Genomic DNA, 13,439 nt, shown 5'->3' on the forward strand with positions numbered 1-13,439 from the left:
TAGATAGATAGGGTTAGGACCTCGTTAGCCTGTCGAGCACAAAAAGGGGCACTGTTACCTGCCATGGTAACAGTCATCCATGTGGTTCCACGAGTTGTGCAAATAAGTTGCAAAATGCCCTTATGCAAAACCTTAAAGTTTAATATTTCAAAACAATGATTTGTTCATCTTAATATAAATAATTAATCTTAGGACAAGGACAGCTACTCTTGTTTATTGAAAAAGGCTATTAATGAAAAAGAGAAGCTATTAAGGTATATCTCAATCTTTACATAGTATTTATTGTGCCCTCTGCTGGCCAAAAGGTGTAAAAGATTAAAATTTCAAATTCTACACAAATTACATCAAGAATTAAATGTGTTAAAACATTTCAGAAACTTCATGCAATACCAAATTTAAAAATATGCTTTAATATCCTGTGTTATAGAGACATTTATTCATTGATTTTTTTCTTAAGCTTATGAGAGTCAAAACAACATTTAAAGTACACAGACTAAAATAGACAGTACAGTTAACACAGATAAAATAAGTTATTTCAGTTAAATACATCAAGTATTTCATGGCTTGATAGCATGTACATGACTGATAGTGAGAGAATGTGTGTGTTACAAAGAAAGGTTGGCAGTGGCATCACCCTTAAGCTTGCCGCTGCTCAGACTGTGTATCATGGCGATCATGTGTGTGTGTTTGCCCAGCTCTTCCTCCAACTTCTCCAGCTTGGCCTCTAGCTGTGACTTCTGCAGCTCCAGTGAAGAAGCCTGCCAAATTTGGTACAAATAGGATCATATGCGGCCAACCTGACCATATTAACTCTAATTTACAAAGAGAATCAACATGCTAATGTTGATTGGATTCCTTTTCGTGCAAACATGATTTTTTTTTTTGTTCTTCTAAAATAAAAAAGTTTGATGCACTATGTAGGCTTACGTTAATATTCACAACACAAAGCTCCCTCCCCAGTAGGCTAAGCTGCAAAAATGGGTCATTAAGAAATGATGGTACTGACATCAAAACCCACTAAGTGTCAGCGCAACATAAAAAAGTACTAAATGCACCTTTACGCACCAATAAACAGATAAATAATGTTGCAATATGACTTCAGTTGGTTGATAGGACTAGCAAATAGGTTTGAAGGATTATTGACTGGCACCTTGATGCTGGCGTCCTTCCTGGCTTGCTCTGTCTTGTTAAGTTCTTTCCTGAGGGTGGTAATGTTCTCCTCCATCTCACAGATCTGCTCGCCCTGTTTCATCAGGTCATTCTGAAGACCTGTTAAAGCACAGCAAGCCATGTCACTTTATAGGACACTTTACAGCATACATACAGACAGTGTATGACTGTGAGAGCACTTGAAGAGAACAAAACCAATGTAAAACCCATGACAGTCAACTCATTCCACTGCTGTTCATACTTTTCCTCTCACCTGATATATTTCTCTCTTTTTCCTGCACATCTGCCTTTAGGCCCTTTATCTGCTGTTCTTTGTCTGCCAACTCTGCAAGAGTCCTAAAGAGTGAAGACCAAAGATCCAATGTGAAGAAGTTAATTTGAGACTGAACATTCACTAATTTACTGTGCTGTAGAGGAGAATGTTGTAGCTTCAATCACATCACAGTATGATGTGAAAATGTGTGAAAAGCTCTATACAAATAAAAATGACTTGACTACAAACAGACCTATCCAGTTGCAGTTTCAGTGCCTCATTGGTCTTTCTCAGCCCCTCAGCCTGCTGGGTAAGAGAAATATGGGCAGCCTGGAGTTCCTTCAGCATGCCTTCACTCTTGTCATACCTAAAAGAGGAAGAGGAAGAACACGAGGGAGAAAATGAGAAGGTGGTTGCTTACCCAAAATAGAACATTTGACACATTCATTTCTGGAGGGTTGAACATATATCCAACTTTATTTTGTGGAGAGAGGAAGAGATACTGACCTACTGAGCAGCTGGTTGTAGGTGCCCTTCAATTCCTGGTGCTGGTCAGCGACTGTCTGGAGACGGCCGTTGTGTTCTAGGAGCTGCTGGCTGTCAGACTTCAGTCTCTCCACCTCCAACAGCTGATCACTCAACTCTGACTGCAGATCTTCTTTCCTCCGCTCTGTGTCTTTAAGTAGAGATGCCAACTTGCGTGCCTAGAACATGGAAAGAGGAAGAGAGAGAGAGTCTAGAGTAATTATATGTAGTTATCTATATATAAAAACAGTCTATGTATGTCCCCTTTAAAGAAGTAAACGTGTGTGTTTGTATGCATGTAACCTCAGCTTCTGCCTGAGCTCTCTGGCAGCGGTATTGAGCAATGAGTCGATCAGCCTGTGAAAGAGCAAGCGCTTTGGCCTCCAAAAGATCCTGAAGACGGCTCTCTTTGCACTACAGATGCAAGAACACGCAACGAGTCACATATGCAAGAATAAAATGTACATAAGTAGTTCCTAAATGAGTTGGTTACTTACCGCTAGAGCAGAGAGCTTCTGCTCGTACACATCAATGATTTCTGACATGTGCACATCTTTGACCTTTTCCTGAAACTTCAACACCACAATATCAGAGACACACACACAACTTCCTCTAAGGGGCTGTGTCGCAAAATCAACTGAGCTGCCTACTTATCATTTGTTGATATCAAAAGGCATGTGTGAATGCTCAATCTGAACATTTGAAAATGCTTATGATGATGTTTGGATCATTATTAAAGGCACTCATTGGTGAGAACATTATAGTCAATTCTTAAATACATGCAACCAAACCACTATGGACCATCTATGTATCATTGGGGCTTGCTGTTGCCCAGATAAATGCACTCACCTCCACTCCATTCTGAAGTTTCTCGATGAGGCTGTCGATACTGTTATAAGCAGAACCAGAGGGTTCGACATGGGCTGTGGGAAAATTCTTCCCTATGTCTTCGCTAGCAGAACTGCTCTGGACTGACAACTCAGTCTCCCTCTGATGGTATGCGTTAATAGCAGCAATGCTATCTCCCAGACTTAAAACAAAAGCAACACAGAAAAATGTTTTCCAGAGTTAATCAATTTGGTGCCAATTTTCTTTTTAAATACAATTTAATGGTTAACCAACAAAACAACACTTTAACTTGATTTGTTAACATTTGAAAAAAAAAAAAAAAAAAAATGTAAGTGGCGCAGCGAGTGCTAGATTATTGTGTATGGTTGCCATTGTTGCAATGTGGTTGCTAAATTATTATGGGTGGTTACTTACTGGCTCAAGTGAAAAGAGCCCACACTCTAGTCTTTAATATTCTGGTCCCTAGATATGGCTTGGGACCCTACAAAGTAAGTCTATGGGATTGTCTTGCCCATTTTATTGTTCACCAGGCAAAAACCAAAAGTCCAGCCATAAGTAATAGCACACCTCTCCTTAACAAATTTGAGGTGTCATTCCATAGCATATTTGTGTGGGATGAGTTATGCATAGAAGTTTAACATGTAGAGTTTGATACATACAGTTCTTATTATACTGTTAGTATTCATAACATTTTGCTTCATGAACAACAACTGTTAGGCTGAATGCTTTAACACCTCTAACTAGAAGTTCACACTGTGGTGGTTCAGTTTACTCACATGATGGAGGGGAAGTCGGGGAGAGGGGCCGCTTCAAAGAGTATGTGCAATGCCATCTGCACATGCTCTCTGCAGTTAGAGGTCAGAGCCAATGAGAGAGGTGTTACCATGCGCTGGTCCTGAAAAAATGAGAACGGACAAAAAAAAAGAAAAAAGAGGTCAGGATAAAGGAAGTGTTACAAACACCTAACACAGGGGGCCTGATTGGAAACCTTGATGGATGAGCAGGATGGGTCTTGTACCTGTAAGATCCTGTAGAAGGACGTCTCCATGTCTGGCATGTGTTGTCTGAGGTGGCTCATCAGTTCTAGAGTCTTCAACACCACCTCAGAGCACACCTGACTGCAGACACATACTCAGATGGTTTTAAAAGACCATAATACCAGCGGTGTAGTATGTTTAACAAAATTAAAGCTCTTTGAAATGTCAAGCCATGTTTTCACCAGGTATCTACATCCGTTTCGGGTTATCCAATCACAAGTAGTCAGTCAAAAAGACAGTTCGCTGTTCATACTTGGCAACACAAATCTTTCCTGTGACCACTTGTGATTGTATTTTGAGTGGAGGGGGTTAAAGCAAGAATAAAATCGTTGCAGCACTTATGAAAGTCCAGGACCAGATTTTCAATAGAGAGCCATACAAATACAACCTAAAAAAATGTAAGTGTCAGCAACTTCACTAGTTGTATTTGCAGAACGTTTCATTACCTGAGCTGGTAGTTGGAGGTGGTTCGGGTGGATCCAGTGTGATCTTGACTGTAGGAGAGCAGAAGATCCACCTGTGAGACACACACTTCAGGACTGAGCCGCTGGGACACCAGCATCCTCATTATGTCATCTCCACTTAGCAGTTAAAGAGTCAAGGATATCTAAAGTATATTTCTAAATATAGGAGAATCCAACAGCTACATCGAAATATATGCCATTACACACAATAAAAATGAGGACACCAAATACAAAAGTATACCAATTAACAGTTGACCAATACACCGGTTACCGATTAAATGGAAGATATTTGGTATTTTGTGATTACTGTATTGGCCAGTAACTGTGGATGCTGAGCCAAATGACAGAAATTTTAGATTCCCTTTGTGTTGGTTCCAAAATCTAACAACAACCTGTCAACAGATAAAGTTGAAGAATCCTGATTTTACGTTTACTGATTTTACAGGAAATATGTGAGGATATCGAGAAGAAGGTCTATGACACGTCCTGCACGCAGACAGTGTTGCTTAAGCGTCTGCTCTCCTTCAGTGGAATCTGGAGACTGCAGCAAAACCAACACCTCCTGCAGGAGGAGCTCAACAAATGGCTGAACTGGGCTGGACAGAGAGGAATCGATTGCCTCCTGGATGAACAGAAAGTCAGATTTATGTATGAAAAAAGCAGAAAGTCATTCAAGAGATTGTTCACCCAAAAAATGAAAATTCTGTCAATTACTTAACCTCATTTTGTTTCAAACCTATATGACATTTTTTCTTCAGTAGAACACAAAAGAAATTAGTCAGAATGTTAGCCTCAGTCACAATTCACCTTTATAGAATATTAAAAAAAGCCTAACATTATGTTCTCCTTTTGTGTTCCACAAAAGAAAAAGTCATCTGGGTTTGGAACAATAGGAGAGTGAGCAAATGATGACAGAATTTGCATTTTTGGGTGAACAAGCCCTTTAAATCAAATGCTATTGGAAACAGGTAACATGATACACTAGCATACTTCAAACAGCTCAGCCAGCAAAGATAGAGCCTGCATGTAACACTGCTCTGGGCCGTCCAAGGGTGACGTGACCCAGTGGAGAAGCGCTAAGCTTGGCTCAGACCCTCTGGCCTGGACACCTTTCCTAGCACCGGGCTGTAGTCGAGGGGCAGGAGGTCGGAGCACCGTCTCACAGAGGAGCTTGCGCAGGACGGGAATTGAGCACAGAGAAACCAGCAACTCCAGAACCTGCGCAGACATGAACAAATGACTATCTTTCTGCACACAGATTTACTCAATTGGCTCACTGCATGCTTTATTGGATAAATCTCACAAAAACATGTTCAGGTCATATTTCATCTCAAAATCTAAAGAAAAACACTAAGACATTTATCTTTGATCCCCATTCCGATTCTTATTCTTACCGCAATACAGTCTGTTATTATTATGATTTTTTTTCTCCCAATTTGGAATGCCCAATTCCCAATGTGCTTTCAAGTCCTCGTGGTCGCGTAGTGATTCGCCTCAGTCTGGGTGGCGGAGGACGAATCCCAGTTGCCTCCACGTCTGAGACTGCCAACCCACGCATTTTATCACGTGGCTTGTTGAGCGCGTTGCCATGGAGACATAGTGCATGTGGAGGCTTCACGCCATCCACTGCGGCAACCACGCTCAACTCACCACGCGCCCCACCGAGAACAAACCACATTATAGCGATCACGAGGAGGTTACCCCATGTGACTCTACCCTCCCTTGCAACTGGGCCAATTTGGTTGCTTAGGAGACCTGGCTGGAGTCACTCAGCACACCCTGGGATTCGAACTAGTGAACTCCAGGGGTGGAAGCCAGTGCCTTTACCACTGAGCTACCCAGGCCCCCTGTTATTATTATGATTAATATGTTATACATTATTAATAAAAAAATAGTAACAAACAGTAGAAATAATACATTAAAAAAATGTCTTAATATAAATTTTTAATGGTGATGAAAAAAAGGCTATATAATTTAATTATTGTTTTTCTTTTCATTTTGGGGTGAAATATGACCTGGAAATGTTCCTGAAAGGTTTTGTGAGATTGTTTCGTGAAAATATCTCACCTTTGTTGCTGTGTCAGGGTCTTTGCTATGTAGTAGCCCAAGCACCTCAGAGAGACAGACAGAGAGGTGTTTATACCTAGGAAGAGAAAGAGCAGCTTAGTGAGCTCAAATATGAAACCGTCTCAAACACCATTTCAAACCCCCATATAAACATACTTGGCTAGGTAATCTGCGATTTTTGCATTTTTCAGGAGATCCACCAATAAATCCACAGCATAATTTCTGGTTAAGGTGCCGTCTCCATTGACAGTGATATTAAAGATGAGTTGAAAGGTCTGATGGATATTCTTTGCATTAAACAGCTGCAAAATAGCCAAGAAATGTTATACAACCTCAATTACCACAAGTGGAACATAAGTACAAGGCTGTAGAAAGTTTCCAGCCACAACTAGCACAACAGACATAAAAAGTAGTAGTAAATATTTTAACAGTTGACACATGAGGATCTGAGCATATTTACATACCTTCTGTCCAACCTCTTCATTTAGAGTCAAACTAGATAAAATGGACAGTGCAAAGACGACAACGGTCAGACAGTTATGACCCAGGAAATTAATTAAGGCTCTGTAGAAAGCCTTCACATTACTCTGGAAAACAGAGGGGTATACATAATATTCTTTAGGTGGTAAACAAATGATTCTGAAATCAAAAGTTAAAAAAATCACTGATATACTTGAAGTAGTATGATCTAAAACAGTAGACATAGCCTATATGATCATTATTGCGATTCAAAGTCATATTTGCTTGTAGTGAGAGTAAAGATCGGTAATCATTTAGAAGGGCTGAGGCAGGATCTCACCTGAGATTTTATGTGTGTCTGCACAAAGATGTCATGTCGACAAAGGTTGGCCATCAGGCCCAGGCAGGCCTTTATAATGTCATCATTATTAGACTGGCTATGATTTTTACAGAAAAAAGTATTAGAAACATGAAACCATAAAAGTATAATATTTTGCATAATACTTTGCTTTTACTCTCTAAATCACCTCCAGAAGCTACCTTTGAAGGGACTAAATCAAAATAAAGTTTTTCTTTTTTTAGGATCAACACTGCTCTCCTAAGAACACATCCCCTTCATCTGAGTGCTGTTTAGGCACATAATTGTGCTATTGTATGGTCCCAATATGGTGTTCTGTGAATTTGCATTACAATCATTTCTGTTTTTTTACCCCCGATTACCAGCTTAAACTATGCCTTAGTTTACTGTTGTGGTTTTTCTTTTGATCACCCTTACGCTCAGCTTTGTTTGCTCTTAATGATATACCAAATATATGAGTGAGAACAGACCAATTGTAACACAAAACTCTATTATCTTCTATTAACTATGACTTTTTAATTTAATTTAATGGAAGATTACTTAGGGACTCTAAATGAGTAATGATTTTCATTAACTCTCATATACAGTTACTTACAGCATGTTTATCCTCAACATGAAGACAACTCAGTTAAAAAGAGGTGGAGCCTCAACATAATTCAAACACAAAGTATAAGAGTAAATGTTGGGGGTCTTACACGTGTTGCATTAGGAAGCTGATGAGTTCATGGATGTGAGAGGTACAGCGCAGAGTCCTCACGTTGTAGGTGAGTCGCTGCAGCACATTAAGGCACTGTGGAGACAACAAGAGATATTATTCACATGATCACATAAAAGGATCCACATAATTTATTGCTTTCCATTTACAGTATAATCTTGTTTTAATCCAGCCCCTTCACTTAGGATAAATTTGAATGAAAACATTGACATATTGTCTATCTATACAATTAAATGGCATTAAATAAAGTGACATATTAAGTAAAGTTGCGCTGTGCTCTATCCGTGCTCGCCCGTCAAAAGGGCAGCGATCTACGGTGACAGGATAGCGCAAAGCGGCTCACATAAGTGATTAAATCGGGCTTCCCTCGATATTGTGGTGCATGCAACACATTTGAATTCTAAATTATAATTTTTTATTTTAAAGCACTACGGAGCAATTCAAACAACTAAACAGCTGTAATATTCTGAACAGAGCTGATGAGGGAAAGAGAAAACATCTGCCCTGCCCCAACATCAATTATAAGACTGTTGACATCTACACATAAACACCCTTACTAACATTTATCACACTGTAACAGTGTAAACAACTGTAGCAGAATTTTTCAATATAACTGTGGAAGTTGTAGCCAAGAAAAAACACGGAAAGCACATACTCTCCTGTCATGTAACTATTTTGATTGTTGTAGAGATGACAAATTGACATTGTAGTGTTTACCTCATTCTACAAGGCAATGAGCTGCCATAAAACGATTTATGATCACATATATGTGACTACTTTTTGTATTATTTATACGTCTGTATTATTTTTTTCAACAACTGAACTACGTTATTTTGTTGTGGATTTCCCAATCTGGATACCGAATTTGCACTTTTCAGAGAGATCAATAAAATATTCTAATTATATTTTGGTTGCATTTGTGAAATAATAAATGTAATTTTTTGAATAAAATATAGCACATAATATCATAATATCGATTTCAGGCCCCTGAATCTAATAGAAATCGCATCACGGTAGACTTGGTATAGGCAAACATCAGATCGCTGGCTAAGAGAATCGATATAAGGTCGAATCATGATGAAACATGCGATTTACACCCCTAATGGTGACTGAGGCTCACATTTAGCCTAACAATGAGAGGAGAATAAATGATGACAGAAATTACATTTTGGGGTGAACTATCCCTTTAAATGTAGAAAGGTTTGACCAGATATAAACATAGGCAGGTCAGGAAGCCACAAAGAACACATTGCAGGGAAAGTGCGAACTTTGTCAAATTTCGCAATACTGCTGGATTTGCGGTTGGCGTACGTGCTCCGTGCGTATGAGTTCAAGTTGGCCAAACATAAGTCTCCTGATCTCATTTCCCACCATCCCCATCACCCATTATTCATAGTTCTTTATGGTTGTAATTATGGAACTCTTACCTGCAGTACAAGAGGCTCTTCTGGTGTGGTTCTGTTGCAGTGGATTATGGCTGCCAGTGTGCCAGTGAAGTTGTAGCTACTGTGAAGAGCCTCTTTGGCTTCACCATCAGAAGCTGTTGGATAATGAACAAAATTACATGGGTAAATCATGATTGCTGTGTTTGTTTTGATAATACACAGACTATATGACTATATTACAGGGATAGTTCACCCAAAAATTATAATTCTCTCATCTTTTACTCACCCTTATGTCGTCTCAAACTCGTTTGACTTTCTTTTGCAGAACACAACGAAGATATTTTGATGGGGATATGACATCTGTTTGTCCATACATTGCAATGAATGGTGACCAAACTTTCAAGCCCCAAAAAGGACATATAGTCAGCATAAAAGTAATCCATAAGACTCCCGTGGTTCAGTTCCTACCTTCTGAAGCAATCCAATGAATTTTGGGTGAGAACTGATCAAAATATAACTTTTTTTAATTATTTTTTTACTATAATTCTTAACATCAGCAGTCTCCTTGGCAATCTTGATTTCACGCTTGATTGTAAATGAGCTTGAAATCATGATCATGTCTAGAGACTGTCATGGCAAGATGTACAGTGAAAAAGGAGTTACATTTTGGTTCTCACCCAAAATCGCTTGGATCACTTCAGACTACCACCCCTGGAGTCACGTGTTCGAATCCAGGGTGTGCTAAGTGACTCCAGCTAGGTCTCCAAAGCAAACAAATTGGCCAGGTTGCTAGGGAGGGTAGAGTGAAATGGGGTAACCTCCTCGTGGTCACGATTAGAGGTTCTTGCTCTCAGTGGGGTGCGTGGTAATTTGTGCGTGAAACGCGGAGAGTAGCATGAGCCTCCACATGCTGGGATTCTCCACGGTGTCATGCACAATGAGCCACGTGATAAGATGAGCGGATTGACTGTATCAGAAGCGGAGGCAACTAAGACTTGTCCTCACCACCCGGATTGAGGTGAGTAACCGCGCCACCACGAGGACCTACTAAGTAGTGAGAATTGGGCATTCCAAATTGGGAGAAAAGGGGATAAAAATGTAAAAACAAAATTATTAAAAAAAATAAAAATAAAAAATAAATGCCAAAAAAGAAACAGCTTTCTCTACAAACTCGTCATTCAATCATTGTTTTGAGGAATGAAGGCTATACAATGCTTGAAATTGCCAAAAATCTGAAGATTCATACAAAGGACAGAAAGAGATGTGGAAGGCCAAATGTACAACTAAACAAGAGGATAAGTACATCAGAGTATTTAGTTTGAGAAATAGATGCCTCACATGTCCTCAGCTGACAGCTTCATTGAATTCTACCTGCTCAACACCAGTTTCATGTACAACAGTAAAGAGAAGACTCAGGGGTGCAGGCCTTATAGTAAGAATTGCAAAGAAAAAGCCACTTTTGAAACAGAAAACCAAAAAGAAAATTTTAGAATGGGCAAAGAAAAATAGACATTGGACAACAGATAACTGGAAAAGAGTGTTATGGATCTTAACCCCATTGAGCTTTTGTGGGATCAGCTAGACTGTAAGGTGCGTGAGAAGTGCCCGACAAGACAGCCACATCTACGGCAAATGCTACAGGAAGCGTGGGGTGAAATGTCACCTGAGTATCTGCGAAAACTGACAGCTAGAATGCCAAGGATCTGCAAAGCTGTCATTGCTGCACGTGGAGGATTTTTTGATGAGAACTCTTTGAAGTAGTTTAAGAAGTTCTGAACATTTTTTTCAAATTTTAATAGTAATTTTTCACGTTATTAATGTCCTGACTATACATTGTGATCAGTTTAATGCCACTTTGGTGAATAAATGTATCAATTTCTTTCCATAAGAGCAAATTCTGTACATTATTCTAAACTTTTGGCCACCAGTGTATATTTAATGTATGTATATATTTTTTGTTTACTACAAGTATTAGAATTACATTCCTCTATTAATTATATCTATATGATTTAAATACTCCCATTTTTGTTTAGAATATGTTAACACATTTCTATGCATAGTTCTTTTAAAGTGGAGCTGACATGCAGAAAAATAATTTCACTGCCTGTGTGTGTGTGTGTGTGTGTGTGTGTAAATGATAAGAGAATTGTAATTTTTGGGTGAACTATTCCTTTAAAGGGTTGAGTACCAAACTGGGCCAACAGAGATATGATGGTCCCTGTCAGCGTGTGATTGGTGTTAGGATCTCCAGCCACTTCCATGAGTCCACTCAGACATTCGCTGGGCAGCACCTGACCTGAAAACAGCACTCCCTCACACTTCAGCCCTGAAACATCCTGTGGAATTAAAACAACCGCAATAAAGTTTTAGAATTCTCTCTATAATCAGAGTCTTAATGCTACTTGTGACCTCACCGAGTTTGATGAACATTCACACAACTTTTTATAATTGAACTTCCATGTCGATTCAAATTTTTCATGATTAGGGGACAGAGACTGTTCTCTGTCTCACAAAGAGCAATTTCTAGACTGTGAAGCATTTTAGAGCAGAGCATAAAAAAAGCATTATATTTACAACACAAATGTACATAACATTTAAAGATTTATTCTTTTCTTTTGCTTTTAGACGCATGGAAATCACAATTATAAAATTCCCTGATAATCCCAGGTTTCCATGGCCATAGAACACTGGATTATCCCACTCAGAGAACAGAAAACAATGATCTCAATATCTGGGCAAATCAGCATAGCAACCGTTTCTGGCCAGACAGATGGCAAACATGGCATTTAAAATAAACATACAAGAAATAAACAATAGAATACTGTCTGTGCACAATAACTGGACAGGCCATCCAAATAAACATACAGTGACCTGGAGCCCAGCCCCAACTGACCATTTTGAACTATCACATCCACATGAATATAGACACAAGAAATTTTCAATAAACTATAAAAACTTAAGAGAACGTTAATTCTCACTCACTTCAATGTGTTTCTGCAGCTGTGATGCGTGTAAAGGGCTTCTGTTATTCCTGTACTGACGGATGGTCAACAGAAGAGACTTCAAACAGGTCGACACATCCATTTTAAATTCAAGAACTGTCAATGGAAGCTTTAAACAAAAATAATCTAGTTAATGGAAGTGATAAATGTGGAAACTGTATTTACGATTTTTGTAAACAAGCTATGCTAGTCAGTAATAGACATTGTTCTCAATATTCTTATTATTTACAGGGTATGTCGTATGCTTTCTCATGCATTTATCTTCAAGTATGACAGTGACTTTAATTCAGTTGTATTATAAAGGATATTTTCGGTTATATTTACTAATAATTCGATGATAAGGTTCCCACTGTCCGCTGCAACGTCAACTTCCTCCCGCTAGTACTTCAAATCGCTGGAAGAGTTCATTATTCAAAAGGGGAGGGGGGAAATGCTGGCAATTCACAAACGTATGAGTATTTACGTAGAAAATAAAAGACAAACTATTTCGCGACAGTAAAAAGCTTAACAGATAAATCTCCAACATTTCGCTAACTCTTTCATATTATTCCTATTTATTGTTCATAAATGAATTTATTGTTCATTATTGTTCTTTAAAAAAAAAAAAAAAAAAGAAACCTCCACGAAGAATGGTTGGCATCCAAAATTCGATGACGCGCCAACGTGCCTACGTCGATGTTCTCCATTTGAGTGATTTTATGAAACAGTTTTATAATCTGAAATGGCAATAAAAGTATTTAATACAGTACATTCAATAAAGGAAAAAGTAATTTTATACTGTGAAGATGAGTCAGTTATATTTAAGATCCTCGCCCATAAAAAAAAATACTAGAATAGCCACACAGTCAGTTAGAAAAACCTCATTGTCCTTTCAGTTTCTGTACCGCAATTAATTTTGTCTTCATTAACAGCAAGAATAATGTAATTATTCTTATAGTAATAAACAATGTAATATTCTGCTTATGCGTTCAAATTAGTCAGAAAAAGACGTGTTTGATCAGTCTCACACCCACACATAAAATGTTGTCCATGACGTCATGTAATAAATAGTCACTAAACATCTAAATTATCTGCCATTTTTAGAAAAGTAAATTCCTCAAAGAATCTTTACAAAGTATTTTATTATATTTTAAGAAGCAGATAGAGAATTTGTAT

The 13,439-nt window shown here is 38.5% G+C and overlaps 1 protein-coding gene across 3 annotated transcripts; it reads right to left on the reverse strand.

The window, feature by feature from the left end:
• Positions 1-259: 259 nt before the first annotated feature.
• cip2a (cellular inhibitor of PP2A) lies at positions 260-12,677 on the reverse strand. Of its 3 annotated transcripts, none has more exons than XM_051681904.1 (22): positions 12,609-12,677; positions 12,265-12,393; positions 11,471-11,618; positions 9,325-9,437; positions 7,878-7,972; positions 7,165-7,261; positions 6,830-6,952; positions 6,522-6,667; positions 6,366-6,441; positions 5,289-5,516; positions 4,761-4,920; positions 4,281-4,422; positions 3,816-3,915; positions 3,574-3,692; positions 2,798-2,978; positions 2,446-2,520; positions 2,252-2,362; positions 1,931-2,127; positions 1,677-1,790; positions 1,424-1,506; positions 1,151-1,269; positions 260-758 (listed from the first exon to the last, which is right to left on the reverse strand). In XM_051681904.1, the coding sequence occupies exons 2-22, from the start codon at positions 12,364-12,366 to the stop codon at positions 606-608; spliced, it is 2,682 nt and encodes an 893-aa protein (XP_051537864.1). In that variant the 5' UTR covers positions 12,367-12,393; positions 12,609-12,677; the 3' UTR covers positions 260-605. The 3 variants fall into 3 exon arrangements, with proteins under 3 accessions (XP_051537864.1, XP_051537863.1, XP_051537862.1); XM_051681903.1 differs by having other exon boundaries at positions 2,446-2,514; positions 12,514-12,623; XM_051681902.1 differs by having other exon boundaries at positions 12,514-12,623.
• Positions 12,678-13,439: the final 762 nt, after the last annotated feature.

This window comes from Myxocyprinus asiaticus, chromosome 41 (assembly GCF_019703515.2).
Source record: "Myxocyprinus asiaticus isolate MX2 ecotype Aquarium Trade chromosome 41, UBuf_Myxa_2, whole genome shotgun sequence".
Taxonomy (NCBI): Eukaryota; Metazoa; Chordata; class Actinopteri; order Cypriniformes; family Catostomidae; genus Myxocyprinus; species Myxocyprinus asiaticus.

Bases quoted from the DNA above. Each gene is read 5' to 3' on its own strand.
- cip2a (XM_051681902.1), bottom strand. From the start codon at position 12,537: ATGAGAAAGCATACGACATACCCT. The intron at 2,521-2,797 runs GTGAGTGCATTT...GTGGTGTTGAAG, and splicing joins AACTTCAGAATGGAGTGGAG to TTTCAGGAAAAGGTCAAAGA. The intron at 1,791-1,930 runs GTCAGTATCTCT...TTCCTCTTTTAG, and splicing joins TACAACCAGCTGCTCAGTAG to GTATGACAAGAGTGAAGGCA.